Raw genomic sequence first — 15,479 nt, forward strand, 5'->3', positions numbered from 1 at the left:
TTTATTTGTTTATCTTAAATACAGTATCTGATCTGATGTCTGATTGGGGCTGATCTGAGGCTAAAGGAGGGTGGGGAGGGTCTGATGGGGGTCTGATCAGAGGCTTGGGAGGGTCTGATCTGAGGCTGGGGGTGTCTGATCTGAGGCTGGGGTTTGATAGGGGTCTGATCTGAGACTAGGGGGGCTGATGGGGGCTGATCTGAGGCTTGGAAGGGTCTGATGGGGGCTGATCTGAGGCTAGGGAGGGTATTATGAAGGTCTGATCTGAGGCTGGGGGGTCTTATAGGGGCTGATCTGACCCTGGGGGGTCTGATGGGGGCTGATCTGAGGCTGGGCATCTGATCCGGGTCTGGTCTGAGGCTGGGGGTCTGATGGGAGTCTGATCTGAAGCTAGGAAGGGTCTGATTGGGGTCTAATCTGAGGCTTAGAGGTCTGATGGGAGTCTGATCTGAGGCAGATGTAGGCCTGGGGGGTCTGATAGGAGGCTGATTTCAGGCTGATGGAGGTGGGGGCAGATATTTTGCTGAGAAAGGGACAAAGGCAGGGACAGTTGCGAAGAAAGAGGCAGGGAGAGTGAAAGCTGGGTGAACCCCTCTCTGGACCCCCTGGGTTTAGCTTCCTGCCATTAATGTCAAATAAGTAACATTCTGAACTTAAAAATTAGACTGCTATGTGTGGTCAATATGGCGCCTGTATTGTATGTAATATACTGTATATATATATAGTGCAGGCGCTATTTTGTGCTGCAAAAATACAGCCCTCTAGATTATTTTAATTGAAGTGCAATTTCTGTAACTTATCCCTAAGTCAATTATATGTTTGACCAAATACAGCAGTAAAAAATTTTTATTGAGAATTTTGTATGGCCCCCGAATGATGTTACAAATATCCAAATGGCCCTTGGCAGCAAAATGGTTCCCCACCGCTGCTTTGGAAGATAGTCTCCCTGTTGATGACTTTTGTGAGAACAGTCAATATATGAACTACCATAAGGAGTATGTGGATGACCCCATGCATAGCTGTGTTGGTGGTAGTAGTAGTGGAACCAGTAGTCAGGGTGGTGGAAGTAGTGGCAGTGTAGGCGACAGTGGCATTCTGAGCAAATACAGAGCAGGGTATTGGAGGGGGGGGGGGGGGGGCAAGAAACCCACAATGACAAATCACAGTCTCATAAGTGTTAGGAAGGGTGAGGATGATTGTGTGTTGGACAGGTCGTGGGAGATGGATCGGGGTGCTAAGGCAGTAACATCAGAGGAGAGTGGTGGCACTAGTAGTAATAGAGCAATGTATGGCCAGAACCTCCCAAAAAACTGTGAGGGCTAGATCTGCTTTTATTACTGTCAGCTCAGGAACTGGTGATGCTGCTGATACTGTGGGCACTGGCTCCAAACGTGCAAGACTTAAGTCAAGCTCAGCTGCTGCTAGATCTGTGTGAGTATCTGCCATCTGGCAGTTTTTCTCCACAGTGCCAGAAGACAAAAGTGTTGCAGTGTCCAAGATCTGCAGACTGAAAAAAAGCTTTGGGTGTTCAAACACAAAGGTAGGCACCACAGCTTTATTGCAGCACATGATGTGGCATCACCAGTTACTGTGGGAAAATAGAAGTGGCTTCCAGCTAGAGCGACAAGAGTGTTCTCCTCTGCAGCAGCTAGACCTCATCCACATGCAGTACAGTGTCCTTCTCATGATGATGATGAGGACACTGTACTGCATGTGGATGAGGTCTAGCTGCTGCAATTACTGCTAAGACTAAGGCTAGGTCTAAACGGCTACATTTTGTCACACCAAAGTCGCTCGACAATTTTTATAATGCTAGTCTATGGTGTCGCACTACGACATGCTGCGACTGCGACACAACAGTCGCAAAAAACCCATACAAGATTGATTTTCACCATGGACTACCATTATAAAAATTGTCGCACGACACATCTTGCAGTGTAGCTGTGCCCTATGTGTTGCGCGACGTTTTGTCATGCGACACAGGTCATCGTGTAGACCTCGCCTAAAGCTAATGGAATGGAATGTGTGGCCAGGAAACAACTATACACGTTCAGCAATTCACTAATGCACAAGCTTAAAGGGAACCTGTCACCAGTTTTATGGTGTCCTAACTAAGGGCAACATAAATAAGTGATTGATTCTCTTAGCACAATGCTGGGTCACTTTCTTTAATTGACCCAGTCAATCTGCCAACATCTTGTATTGAAAAGCTCCAGCTGATAATGATGAGTCATGAATATTCATGAGCTCCTGACTCTCCCCGCCCACCTGCTGCTGAATGACAGTTTGTTTCCATAGGAATCAGCAGCAGGTGGGCAGGGGAGTGGCTATAGCTCTGAATTAAATATACACTGGACTCAATGACATCATGCCGGACTCAAATCAGCTCATTAGCATGCGACATCTTTGTGTGTATATTATGAGGTAACCATCTGTCACACCAGTAAGTGAATACATCTAAGGTACTTTTTAGTAGTTAATAATTGTACACTGCTCAAAAAAATAAAGGGAACAGAAAAATAACACATCCTAGATCTGAGTTAATTAAATATTCTTCTGAAATACTTTGTTCTTTACATAGTTGAATGTGCTGACAACAAAATCACACAAAAATTAAAAAATGGAAATCAAATTTTTCAACCCATGGAGGTCTGGATTTGGAGTCACACTCAAAATTAAAGTGTAAAAACACACTACAGGCTGATCCAACTTTGATGTAATGTCCTTAAAACAAGTCAAAATGAGGCTCAGTAGTGTTTGTGGCCTCCACGTGCCTGTATGACCTCCCTACAACGCCTGTGCATGCTCCTGATGAGGTGGCGGATGGTCTCCTGAGGGATCTCCTCCCAGACCTGGACTAAAGCATCTGCCAACTCCTGGACAGTCTGTGGTGCAATGTGACGTTGGTGGATAGAGCGAGAAAGGATGTCCCAGATGTGCTCAATTGGATTCAGGTCTGGGGAACGGGCGGGCCAGTCCATAGCATCAATGCCTTCGTCTTGCAGGAACTGCTGACACACTCCAGCCACATGAGGTCTAGCATTGTCTTGCATTAGGAGGAACCCAGGGCCAACCGCACCAGCCTATGGTCTCACAAGGGGTCTAAGGATCTAATCTCGGTACCTAATGGCAGTCAGGCTACCTCTGGCGAGCACATGGAGGGCTGTGCGGCCCTCCAAAGAAATGCCACCCCACACCATTACTGACCCAATGCCAAACCGGTCATGCTGGAGGATGTTGCAGGCAGCAGAGCGTTCTCCACGGCGTCTCCAGACTGTGTCACGTCTGTCACATGTGCTCAGTGTGAACCTGCTTTCATCTGTGAAGAGCACAGGGAGCCAGTGGCGAATTTGCCAGTCTTGGTGTTCTCTGGCAAATGCCAAACGTCCTGCACGGTGTTGGGCTGTAAGCACAACCCCCACCTGTGGACGTCGGGCCCTCATATCACCCTCATGGAGTCTGTTTCTGACCGTTTGAGCAGACACATGCACATTTGTGGCCTGCTGGAGGTCATTTTGCAGGGCACTGGCAGTGCTCCTCCTGTTCCTCCTTGCACAAAGGCAGAGGTAGCGGTCCTGCTGCTGGGTTGTTGCCCTCCTACGGCCTCCTCCACGTCTCCTGATGTACTGGCCTGTCTCCTGGTAGCGCCTCCATGCTCTGGACACTACGCTGACAGACACAGCAAACCTTCTTGCCACAGCTCGCATTGATGTGCCATCCTGGATAAGCTGCACTACCTGAGCCACTTGTGTTGGTTGTAGACTCCGTCTCATGCTACCACTAGAGTGAAAGCACCGCCAGCATTCAAAAGTGACCAAAACATCAGCCAGGAAGCATAGGAACTGAGAAGTGGTCTGTGGTAACCACCTGCAGAACCACTCCTTTATTAGGGGTGTCTTGCTAATTGCCTATAATTTCCACCTGTTGTCTATCCCATTTGCACAACAGCATGTGAAATTGATTGTCACTCAGTGTTGCTTCCTAAGTGGACAGTTTGATTTCACAGAAGTGTGATTGACTTGGAGTTACATTGTGTTGTTTAAGTGTTCCCTTTATTTTTTTGAGCAGTGTATATAATTAGTTAGATTATAATCAAATATCCACATGACATGTTCCTTTTAAATCCTACCTATCCAAGTTGCTAGTGGTGCAGTCTAGCACTAGCACTTAGTTATTTCTGCTGCCTTTAGGGAGCTGATGAAATACTCAGCCTTGCTAGAAGATACCTGGCCATCATTATTTCTTGCACAGCAAGAATCACGCCACTGTGGACACCTGGAGCTGCTGTTACGGGCAGGGACTGTACATGCCCACTGGGTCAATGCTTTTCAAGGCAGCACTGCAGCAACAAGACCAGGTGCTATTGACACATCCATGTTTCTGGTTTTCACACTTAGGTGCTTATCCGCCTCTTCTACATCCTTCTCCATGTATATTATCCACATCCCCAACCGAATCAGGGAAGTGTATCGCTCCCACTTCCCCTCCCTCCTATCATGTGTGTAAAGTGAAGCATTGCCATGCTGTGTTAGAGCTAATCAGCGTAGTTACTTGCTAAACTGCATCAAGCAGCAAACATCCCACTGGCTATCTCCCCGCCAACTACAACTTGGTAAGGTGGTCAGTGACAATGGCAGAAACATTGCGACCACGCTGCATTTGGGGGAAATAACACATGCTCCCTGCATGGCTCATGTGATACTGTACATTTAATTGTGCAATTCTTTTTGAAAAAGTGCAATGGCTTGCTGAGGGTGGTGGTCATGTCCTGGATACTATCCTCACATTTCAGCCATTCATATGTGGCAAGGAACTCCCTCCTTGACTTGCAGCGGCTGAATGGTCTGCCACTGCACTGCTTAATCCACATAGGGTTTGTACAAGCAGCGTAAACTGTGAATTATTTCATCATGCACCAGACCAATTCAGTAGGGAGCAACAATGCTCACACTGATGCAACAAGGGATAGTGGAAGAACAGCTTACGTATCTTGCTGGCCGCCCTGTAGCTGTTGGGGACTTGCATGGATAAAGTCCCATGGAGCAGGAACTGGAAGATGAGGAAATACCACTGGAGGAGGAGCAGAAGTCACTTGTGCAGTTGGACAAGGCTAATGATGATGATAACACCAGCCATCATGACTAATCACCTCAGTGGGGGGCATAGCCAGAAAGAATTGGGTTCTCAAGCCCACTGGCGACAACTGCAAGCTGTATGCTTGCTCACTTATAAAATGAAAGGTGTATCCTTGCCATCATACAATCTGATAATTACTGGATAGCCATGCCTTTAGAACCTCACTGTCAAAGCAAAATGGTGAAATGTTTTCCTGTTACAAAAAGGGAAGCCAAAATGCTTTATTACCAGGATACAGTACACTGTGTATGATGCCGGTCTGACCAGGAGGCCCCTTTCTGCCCCCACATAGTCACCCACCTCTTGCCATTTCTGTTACCACAAACAGGAGAAGCCACAGCAGCGGCTAGTTCAGTATCAGCTGATATAGTCATTTTTTTACTGTGCCGTGCCAGGCTGATGCAAATCTGCAAACAGAGAACCCATGAACGTCTGGGCAGCCAGACTGACACAGTGGGCAAAACTGGCCCAGTATGCTCTCTCTGTACTGTCTTGTCCAGCCTCCAGTGTCACCTTAGAAAGGGTTTTCATATACATCCAATCAGGCGCTTGACTCTATGGTGACGATAGGATCTGTAAGGGGAGCTATCTCGAGAATTTATCAATCATTGCATAGGGAGTTTCTGAAGGCCTTTCCTCTTAAGGTAAATGCACAATGGGAAAACGATGTTGGGTTGGGAGTATTACTGATACTCAATGGGAGGAGACGCTTGCATTGACCCCGAGCCTATCCCTGAGTGAAGCTGCTAGATCAGAGGTACTCAACTAGTTTTATTAAAGGTCCACATACCTGGGTCTGCAGTCAAGTGAAGGTCCGAGCTGAACGCTAACAGTAAAGATGCCATGCGATCATGTGATCCATGAGCGTGGGGCGCTCTGAAGTTATAGTGGAGCGCCCCGGGTAAGTCCCAGAATTAGTAATGGCCACATTAGTGCCCCAGTAGGAATAATGCCCCCAGTATGAATAATGTCCCCATTAGTGCCCCCAGTAAAAGTAATGCCCCCATTAGTGCCCCCAGTAAAAGTAATGCCCCCATTAGTGCCCCCCTTCTCTGCTTTTGCAAAAAAAATAAAAAATTTGCATTCACCTGGCTGCAGTGAACATTCGCTGCTGACTGCAAGCTCAGAACCCGTGCTCCAACGTGATGACGTCTTGTAGGTCCTGTCCTGAGGTTCTAGTCAGCAGGGAGTGTTCTCCACAGCGTGAGCAAATGGAGGTGGAGGTACCGTAATTTTTTTTTTTACTAGCACAAGTAGCGGTGGAGGTAAAGGCTGTACTAATGGGCGTTCCATGATGGAAGCGCTCATTAGTAAGGGTACTTTCACACTTGCAGCAGGACGGATTCGACAGGCTGCTCACCCTGTCAGACCCATCTTGCCACTACTTTGCCGTGCCGCTGCTATGTGCCCATCGACTATAATGGGGATAGGGGCAGAGCTACGGCGCAGCACGGTGAGAGGCCGCCAGACTAAAAGTACTACATGTCCAACTTTTTCGCCTGGCGGCCTCACGCCGTGCACTGCCATGCTGCGCCGTAGCTCCACTCCCGCTATAGTCAATGGGGAGTGGCAGTCCGGCGAAATAGCGGCAGGACGGATCTGACAGAGTGAACAGCCTGTCGGATCCGTCCTGCCGCAAGTGTGAAAATACCCTAACAGTCCTTACAGGAAAATTCTGGCACCGGCAAGGGAACTAAAATACCAGCCTTGCTGGTGAACTACTGGCCGGGTGGCAACCCAAGCCACAGAACAGATATATGATAGTTTTGTTCCGCATCCAATTCCCATTATTGGGGGATTGGATGCGGACCCCTTAATTACAATGGGGCCACAAGAGATGCAGACAGCACACTGTGTGCTGTCTGCATCTTTTTCCGCTCCATTGAAACTAAGGGGTCCGCATCCAATGCCCCAGGTTACCTTTAATTTTAAAGAAGATGGCTCAGGAGAGATGGGAATACGACACTGACTGGAGTCCTTTCCTGCAGTCAGTGACGTGTTCCCGCCTCTCTGTAGCCCTCACCACGCCCCCCTTCCTTCCCAAATGTGACATTTATTTCATTGGTGGCAGTGGTGATGTCCCTCCCCTCTCCAGCAGCACGTAAGTGTCCTTTGGAGCTTGAAGCTCCCTTACGTGCTGCCGCTGCTGCAGGGGAGGAGGGACCTGTGAGCGCACTGAGGGAGAAAGCTCCCTCCACGTGCAGGTGCCGGATGAACGCGCTGGTGCCTGCATGTGGAGGGAGCCGTCTCTCACTGCGCCCCTGGGGCAGGAAGAAGTGTGCAGGTAAGCTCCTCCTTCTGCACGTACCAGAGTGTGCAGGAGAGGAGGAGCGCTACATGTGGAGGGAGCCGTGTCTCACTGCGCTCTGGGACAGGAGGAAGTGCGCGGGTAAGCTCCTCCTCCTGCACAGTGTGCAGGAGAGGAGGATCGGTCCGCCAGTTTGTCCCAGCTGTTTTTGATCCATAGGGTGTATAAAACCCTGCTATTTCTGTTTGAGATTGGATATAGAGGAGAGACTCCTGTTGTCCAAAATGCAGAGAGTCAGAGACTGATCTATTACATATGCTATGGAGCTGCTGTGCATTAAGAGAATATTGGAGTGAGGTAATACAGCTAATCAACAAAGTGTATAGTGCAGATTTCCCTCTTGATTCTAAAATGTGCCAACTCAGCATTTTTGAATCTGATGAACTACAGACACCTATTATTATAGAAATAAATAGGATGTTGTACCAGGCACGTAAAACACCGGCAGTCAAGTGGATACAACCACTGCCTCCTGTTATAGCAGAGTATAGCACAGACTAAATGTTGTTATGAGTCTGGAAAGAGGGGTCTATCTCAAGCGAAACCACCTCTCAAAATTTGAGGCTATTTGGGCTCCCTGGATTGATAGATCTGGAATCTGCAGTCCGTGGTTGACACTTACTAGGGAACTTATGCATCCATAATTGAGGGGGGAGTAGGATACTAGGGATATTAGTGCAATATGGTGGCTCACTTCAAGCGGATTATGGAATCAGGTGCTGCAAACCCAAATTAGAGGGACACCCACCCTCTGGTCAAATGGCTAATTAATGAAAAGATAGTGGGTGAGCACTCAAGCACTTGGACTTAATAAAATTTAATTAAATCAATTTATTGATACATGTATTGGTCATAAAATCTATTTAAGATAAATATAAAACATAACATAAAATGTAATCACCAATGGGGATCAATATGCTGGATTTCCACACTTGACATAAAGTGTTTGCAATGTCCAAGCAGTGTGGACTGACACAGCAGGTGGCTGAGCACAAATGTGGTAGGTGCTCACCAATAGAAATCAATATGCTGGATTTCCACACTTGACATAGAGTGTTTGCAATGTCCATGCAGTGTGGACTGACACAGCAGGTGGCTGAGCACAAATCCACTAAACGAGTGTCAATTCAAAGTGTCAATTCTCAGATAAGATTATCCATCCTTATCCCATATATCAAATACATCAGGCACAGGTGAATAGCCAAGGTATGATTAGGATGGTAATACTTGTCTCCTCCGCAAGATTTTCGATGCAGTAGGTTTTGTCACAAGCTTAGTATCTATAGGTATTAGTCATACCTTCCAATGAGAGTCAATACTTTGGGGAGGGATGGTTCTTACCTTCCTTCCTATCCACACGAGTAGCAGGTGGTGCAGGTTAGTGCCGGCGTCACACTTCAAACTGTTCGCGCTGGTTATCCCGAACTAACGCGGGAGTTGGAGCGGGACTTGGTTTGTCCGTGCTTGATGATCCTCCGGCTGGAACAAAGAAGTTACCTCTTCGGTCTGTGTTTGTTTGTTCCTGTAGAATTGACTGCGGCTGCAGTTACAAATAGCGTGGCCACGCTAATGATCACGGAGGTACTGCTCACAGGTGTCCCGTCCAGACGCGTTTCGGGAATTAGCCTTCCCTTCCTCAGTGGTGCCTTGACACCTGTATGCCTCCACCTTTTATATCCCAAATGACACACCAAAATTGTGGATTCCTGGATTTCCGTTTTGGAATGCGTTTTCCAGTTTCTCTGCATGCGATATTCATGCGGTTTAGTTGGACATATATGCGTTTTTTATGCTATATGATTCTGCTCTTATATGTGGACTTAAAATAAGAAAGCATTTTGTTATATCTAGTTATTTAACAGAGACATAGCATCTTTCATAATTATTTCATTAACAATAATACATTCTATAATAACCATGTTAGTTCAGTTTTCTCTTGTTCTGACCGTCCCAAAGATGAACATATATAGTAAACTGTGAATAATCTCAATATAAATACATAAAATACATAAAATTCATAAAATATTTAAAAGTAAAATAAAATGAACCATGAGTATGTCATATTGGATATGTCCAACAGAACATAATTGAATATTTAATGGGGATCTAGTATGGACCCCAGAGACATGATCGACCATCATATTGAAATATTGTCCCATTTGTATCATCGTCAATTCCACTAGTCAAGGCTGATTACAATGACAGATGAATGCGAAATAGAAGTGCAACACGAAGCATATTGATTGAATGTCATATTGATTGGATGTATGGGGGCTGGGGGCCCCAGACCGAGTCCACGACGCAGTGTCGGTAAACGACCCAACTGCGGCGTGTGAGTCGGATATGGGGCACCCAGCCTACAAGAATCCAAAAATCTCGAGATCTGCATTTAAGCCGGCTGGTAGCATTGATCCGAACTCATAGATGCGTCTTGATTCCATCCTAGACATCTGTTTGATGTAGTTCCCGCCACGCCAGTGTATGTCCACCTTCTCCAGTGCCGTGAAAACCAGACTGGACGGATCCTTATTGTGAACATGTCTGTAATGTCTTGAGAGACAATGTTTCTCATATCCCTTGCGGATATTGGAGATGTGTTCGGCCAGTCTGGTTTTAAGGGGACGTTTAGTGCGTCCTATGTACTGTCTTTTACAAGGGCACTGGATCAGGTAGACAACACCAGTGGTATTGCAGGTCAGACATTCCTTTATCTCCCATTTATACCTATTTTGAGTGGAGGCAATTGTTAATATTTTCCTTGGTATCGGGGAGATCTTACAGGCCATGCACCTACCACATTTAAAAAAACCTTTTAATTTCATCCAGGTATCCATGGTTGTATTGGCCTGTTTCGTTGGTTTTTTAATTGATGGGGCTATTTTAAGTCCCAGGTTAGGGGCTTTAGTGAATGTTACAAGAGGCCCAGTGGGCATTAGATGGCCAATCACCCGATCATTCAAAATATGATGCCAATGGGCTTTGATGATTTTCTGCAAGTAAAAATCAGCAAGTAAAAATGGACAAGAAGGAGGTATGATTAACACTAGAATGATACTTCCCTTCAGTAATAATTATAAGAGATTGCAGAAAATCATCAAAGCCCATTGGCATCATATTTTGAATGATCGGGTGATTGGCCATCTAATACCCACTGGGCCTCTTGTAACATTCTACCTGATCCAGTGCCCTTGTAAAAGACAGTACATAGGACGCACTAAACGTCCCCTGAAAACCAGACTGGCCGAACACATCTCCAATATCTGCAAGGGATATGAGAAACATTGTCTCTCAAGACATTACAGAGATGTTCACAATAAGGATCCGTCCAGTCTGGTTTTCACGGCACTGGAGAAGGTGGACATACACTGGCGTGGCGGGAACTACATCAAACAGATGTCTAGGATGGAATCAAGACGCATCTATGAGTTCGGATCAATGCTACCAGCCGGCTTAAATGCAGATCGAGATTTTTGGATTCTTGTAGGCTGGGTGCCCCATATCCGACTCACACGCCGCAGTTGGGTCGTTTACCGACACTGCGTCGTGGACTCGGTCTGGGGCCCCCAGCCCCCATACATCCAATCAATATGACATTCAATCAATATGCTTCGTGTTGCACTTCTATTTCGCATTCATCTGTCATTGTAATCAGCCTTGACTAGTGGAATTGACGATGATACAAATGGGACAATATTTCAATATGATGGTCGATCATGTCTCTGGGGTCCATACTAGATCCCCATTAAATATTCAATTATGTTCTGTTGGACATATCCAATATGACATACTCATGGTTCATTTTATTTTACTTTTAAATATTTTATGAATTTTATGTATTTTATGTATTTATATTGAGATTATTCACAGTTTACTATATATGTTCATCTTTGGGACGGTCAGAACAAGAGAAAACTGAACTAACATGGTTATTATAGAATGTATTATTGTTAATGAAATAATTATGAAAGATGCTATGTCTCTGTTAAATAACTAGATATAACAAAATGCTTTCTTATTTTAAGTCCACATATAAGAGCAGAATCATATAGCATAAAAAACGCATATATGTCCAACTAAACCGCATGAATATCGCATGCAGAGAAACGGGAAAACGCATTCCAAAACGGAAATCCAGGAATCCACAATTTTGGTGTGTCATTTGGGATATAAAAGGTGGAGGCATACAGGTGTCAAGGCACCACTGAGGAAGGGAAGGCTAATTCCCGAAACGCGTCTGGACGGGACACCTGTGAGCAGTACCTCCGTGATCATTAGCGTGGCCACGCTATTTGTAACTGCAGCCGCAGTCAATTCTACAGGAACAAACAAACACAGACCGAAGAGGTAACTTCTTTGTTCCAGCCGGAGGATCATCAAGCACGGACAAACCAAGTCCCGCTCCAACTCCCGCGTTAGTTCGGGATAACCAGCGCGAACAGTTTGAAGTGTGACGCCGGCACTAACCTGCACCACCTGCTACTCGTGTGGATAGGAAGGAAGGTAAGAACCATCCCTCCCCAAAGTATTGACTCTCATTGGAAGGTATGACTAATACCTATAGCTACTAAGCTTGTGACAAAACCTACTGCATCGAAAATCTTGCGGAGGAGACAAGTATTACCATCCTAATCATACCTTGGCTATTCACCTGTGCCTGATGTATTTGATATATGGGATAAGGATGGATAATCTTATCTGAGAATTGACACTTTGAATTGACACTCGGTTAGTGGATTTGTGCTCAGCCACCTGCTGTGTCAGTCCACACTGCATGGACATTGCAAATACTCTATGTCAAGTGTGGAAATCCAGCATATTGATTTCTATTGGTGAGCACCTACCACATTTGTGCTCAGCCACCTGCTGTGTCAGTCCACACTGCTTGGACATTGCAAACACTTTATGTCAAGTGTGAAAATCCAGCATATTGATCCCCATTGGTGATTACATTTTATGTTATGTTTTATATTTATCTTAAATAGATTTTATGACCAATACATGTATCAATAAATTGATTTAATTAAATTTTATTAAGTCCAAGTGCTTGAGTGCTCACCCACTATCTTTTCATTAATTAGGATACTAGGGAACCTGGAGTTATTACATTGTGGTGTATACCTAAATCTAACTAAGGATATGTGCTGATAATTGGGCCTTGCTACTACCCCAGGGGATCCCCTTCACTCTCCTTCTCTTCAGGGAGCCAACCCTGCATCTTTAGTTCTCCTCTTCTTCCTTGATCTCTGGCAGCCAACTGTTACTGTGATTGCCTCGTGAGGGGTGGGGGGGGGGGGGGGGGGGGGGGTCAGTTGTGGGCTTGCACTTGATTAATACTTATGGGTCAATTATGATTGTCATGTCAATACAATACTAATATGTCTAAACTGTTTTAGACACTGTAAACATGATGTGCATTGTGTTTGTTTTTGTATAAAACTCAATAAAAAGATATGATAAAAATAAAAAAAATAAAGGGTTTTCAGCATGGCACATGACATTGTTACACTCAAAAGAATAAAGTTGTCCTCTGTCAGTGTAAAAACTTTTGTCAAAATGAACAAAGCATCATGCATCTGTGAGGATTTTCACACACCTCCAGCTGAGGCCAATGAATAGAAGCCAAAGCTGACTGTGCACCATCATGCCACTGCTGCTGTGTGCCTACCATCATGTTCCATACTGTATGGTTGCTACCATCATGCCAATGGTGCTGTCTGTATGCCACCATGTTCTATATTGTTATTGTATGGCCAAGGGAGTACACAAATCTCAAAGGGCCCTGTAGCTAAAATTTTTTGGTTCAAAATGTTTGGTTCAAATAGTCATTTAACAACTATATTCAACCAAATATATTCTGAAAGCGGATATCTGGGCTTTTACTATTGATGATCAATCCTCAGGATAGGTCATCAATATCAGATTGTGCGGGGGTCTGACTCCCGTCACCCCCGCCGATCAGCTGTATGAGGAGACAGTGAGCATGTGCCGTCTCCCTTCTCTCTTCCTGGCTGCTGCTGCTGTCTATGGTCAGCGGTCCGATACCCCTGCCGATCTGATAATGATGACCTATCCTGAGGATAGGTCATCAATAGTAAAAGCCCGGACAACCCCATTAAACTAAATGGATAACACTATGTTATATATAGAAAGGTGCATGGTGACCTGCTTGTCCTCCATCCAACTTCAGATTAAAACCATACTGGAGTTATTGCTACTAGCACTCGTGTTTTATATGCTCCCTAAAAAACACAAGATCTTACAATTCCAACTTTGCAAACGTAGTGCAGCTGGCACAGGGTGGGGGACCTTTATCAATAAATCACGAGAACCAGAACCTTGAATAACATGGGCCCCTCCCAAATAAATTCCCACGGCTGCTCCATTCATCTCTATGGGACTGCTGGTAGCTGAATACAAGCTATTTAGGCTCTGCTTACGTCATGCTTTTAGCCACAATGCACTTGATGCAAAATTGCACTGAGGCGCCATGTGTATGCTGGGTGGCATTTTTACAAAGTGCCAGGAGTCTACTTCCTTCAGAAAATACATGGGTATGAAGTATAATGTGAATCTCTTATTTTGTATTTCATGTTTTACTGGTGCATATCAGTGGTGTGAAAACGGTCCATAAACCCTTGCAGGAAAAGTTAAAACGTGCCAACACAAAGAGTTCTAGAAAGCATATAGATTTGGAAATGTAGGTCCTTTCTGTGTTTGATTGAGGACTTACTCTCAAAAACTCAGCATGCAGTAGATTCTTCAGAACTTGATTGAATCTCTTCCTTTGAGCATTCTCCTCCAATACTTTCTCCAGAAAGATCTGGATCTCTCGAATCTCTGTGTTTGCTGGTAATAAGTCTATGGCCTGCACACAATCAAAATGTAAAATTAATTTGTCAAAATGGTTTCAAAATCTGTAGTAAACATGTGCCACACTGATGCAAGATTTATCAATGTGATTTCATACGAAGATACATTTTGATAGTTTTCAGCTATAATTTATAGCCCCTCTCTAAGCCAGGCAGAAATAAAGGAACAAGGGTCTGGGGACAGAAAGGAGCGGGGTTTGGGTGCAATAAGAACTTCACCTTTATTGGCAACACTTTATTGGCATTATTAGGAAAAAATATCATAATTTGAGAGCCTTGGACCAACAAAAGAAAAACAGTGCTTTAAAGGGAACCTGTCATGAACTCACTGAGGGCAGCATAAAATAGTGACAGAAATGCTGATTTCAGCGGTGTGTCACTCATGAGCTAAAAGTCAGTGGTTGCCGAAAACCAGCATCATAATCATTGCAGCCCAGGCCTTGAAAAGAGTCAAATCTCCCTGAGAAGAGTCACGGTTATTCATAATCTCCTGCTCTCTCCGCCCATCTGCTGATGATTGGCAGTTCTCTCCTAGACAGAAAGGGAGAAAACTAGGTAGAAGCCTGTCAGTCATCAGCAGGTGGGCAGGGAGAGCAAGAATTCCTGAATAACCCGCCCCAGTCTGCAATGATTGTGATGTTGGTTCTCGGCAACCACTTACTTTTAACTTACAAATGACAGACTGCTGAAATCAACTCACATGTCTCTACTTTATTCTGCCGTTAGTGGATGACAGGTTCCCTTTAATCAGTTGAAGTATGTAGAATACAATGAAAATCCTTATTTTAGTCCATTACAAGCACTGTGAGATCAAACAGAAGTAGGTGCTCTTAAAGAAAATCTGTCACCCTGTTTTTGGACTATTATCTACAGTAATTTATGCTTAGTACTGCAGATAAGTAGTCCAGATCACTATTTTTATTTTTATATAGAAATGAAAGTCAGTTCACTGTAATATTCTTTACTTCAGTAAATTTAGATGGAGTAGGGAGGTAAATTGGTTCACTTACCAAAAAAAATTTATATAATGTGATCAAAAAGTCACTCATACCAAAATGGTATCAATAAAAACTACAGATTATCCCGCAAAAAATGAGCCTCCACACTTAACTATAAAATAAGTTATGGGGGTCAGAATGTGGCGATGAAAAGAAAAAAAATATATT

At 44.7% G+C, this 15,479-nt stretch overlaps 1 protein-coding gene across 2 annotated transcripts in view; it reads right to left on the bottom strand.

Annotated features, from left to right (window-relative positions):
* The window catches only part of VPS39 (VPS39 subunit of HOPS complex), a 250,264-nt gene that overhangs the window by 5,800 nt on the left and 228,985 nt on the right, over positions 1-15,479 (bottom strand). For both annotated transcript variants that reach the window (XM_040412082.1, XM_040412081.1), the window contains exon 23: positions 14,175-14,309. In XM_040412082.1, coding sequence (XP_040268016.1) covers positions 14,175-14,309 — 135 coding nt within the window. The remainder of the gene's footprint in view (positions 1-14,174; positions 14,310-15,479) is intronic.

Source organism: Bufo bufo, chromosome 11 (genome assembly GCF_905171765.1).
Source record: "Bufo bufo chromosome 11, aBufBuf1.1, whole genome shotgun sequence".
Taxonomy (NCBI): Eukaryota; Metazoa; Chordata; class Amphibia; order Anura; family Bufonidae; genus Bufo; species Bufo bufo.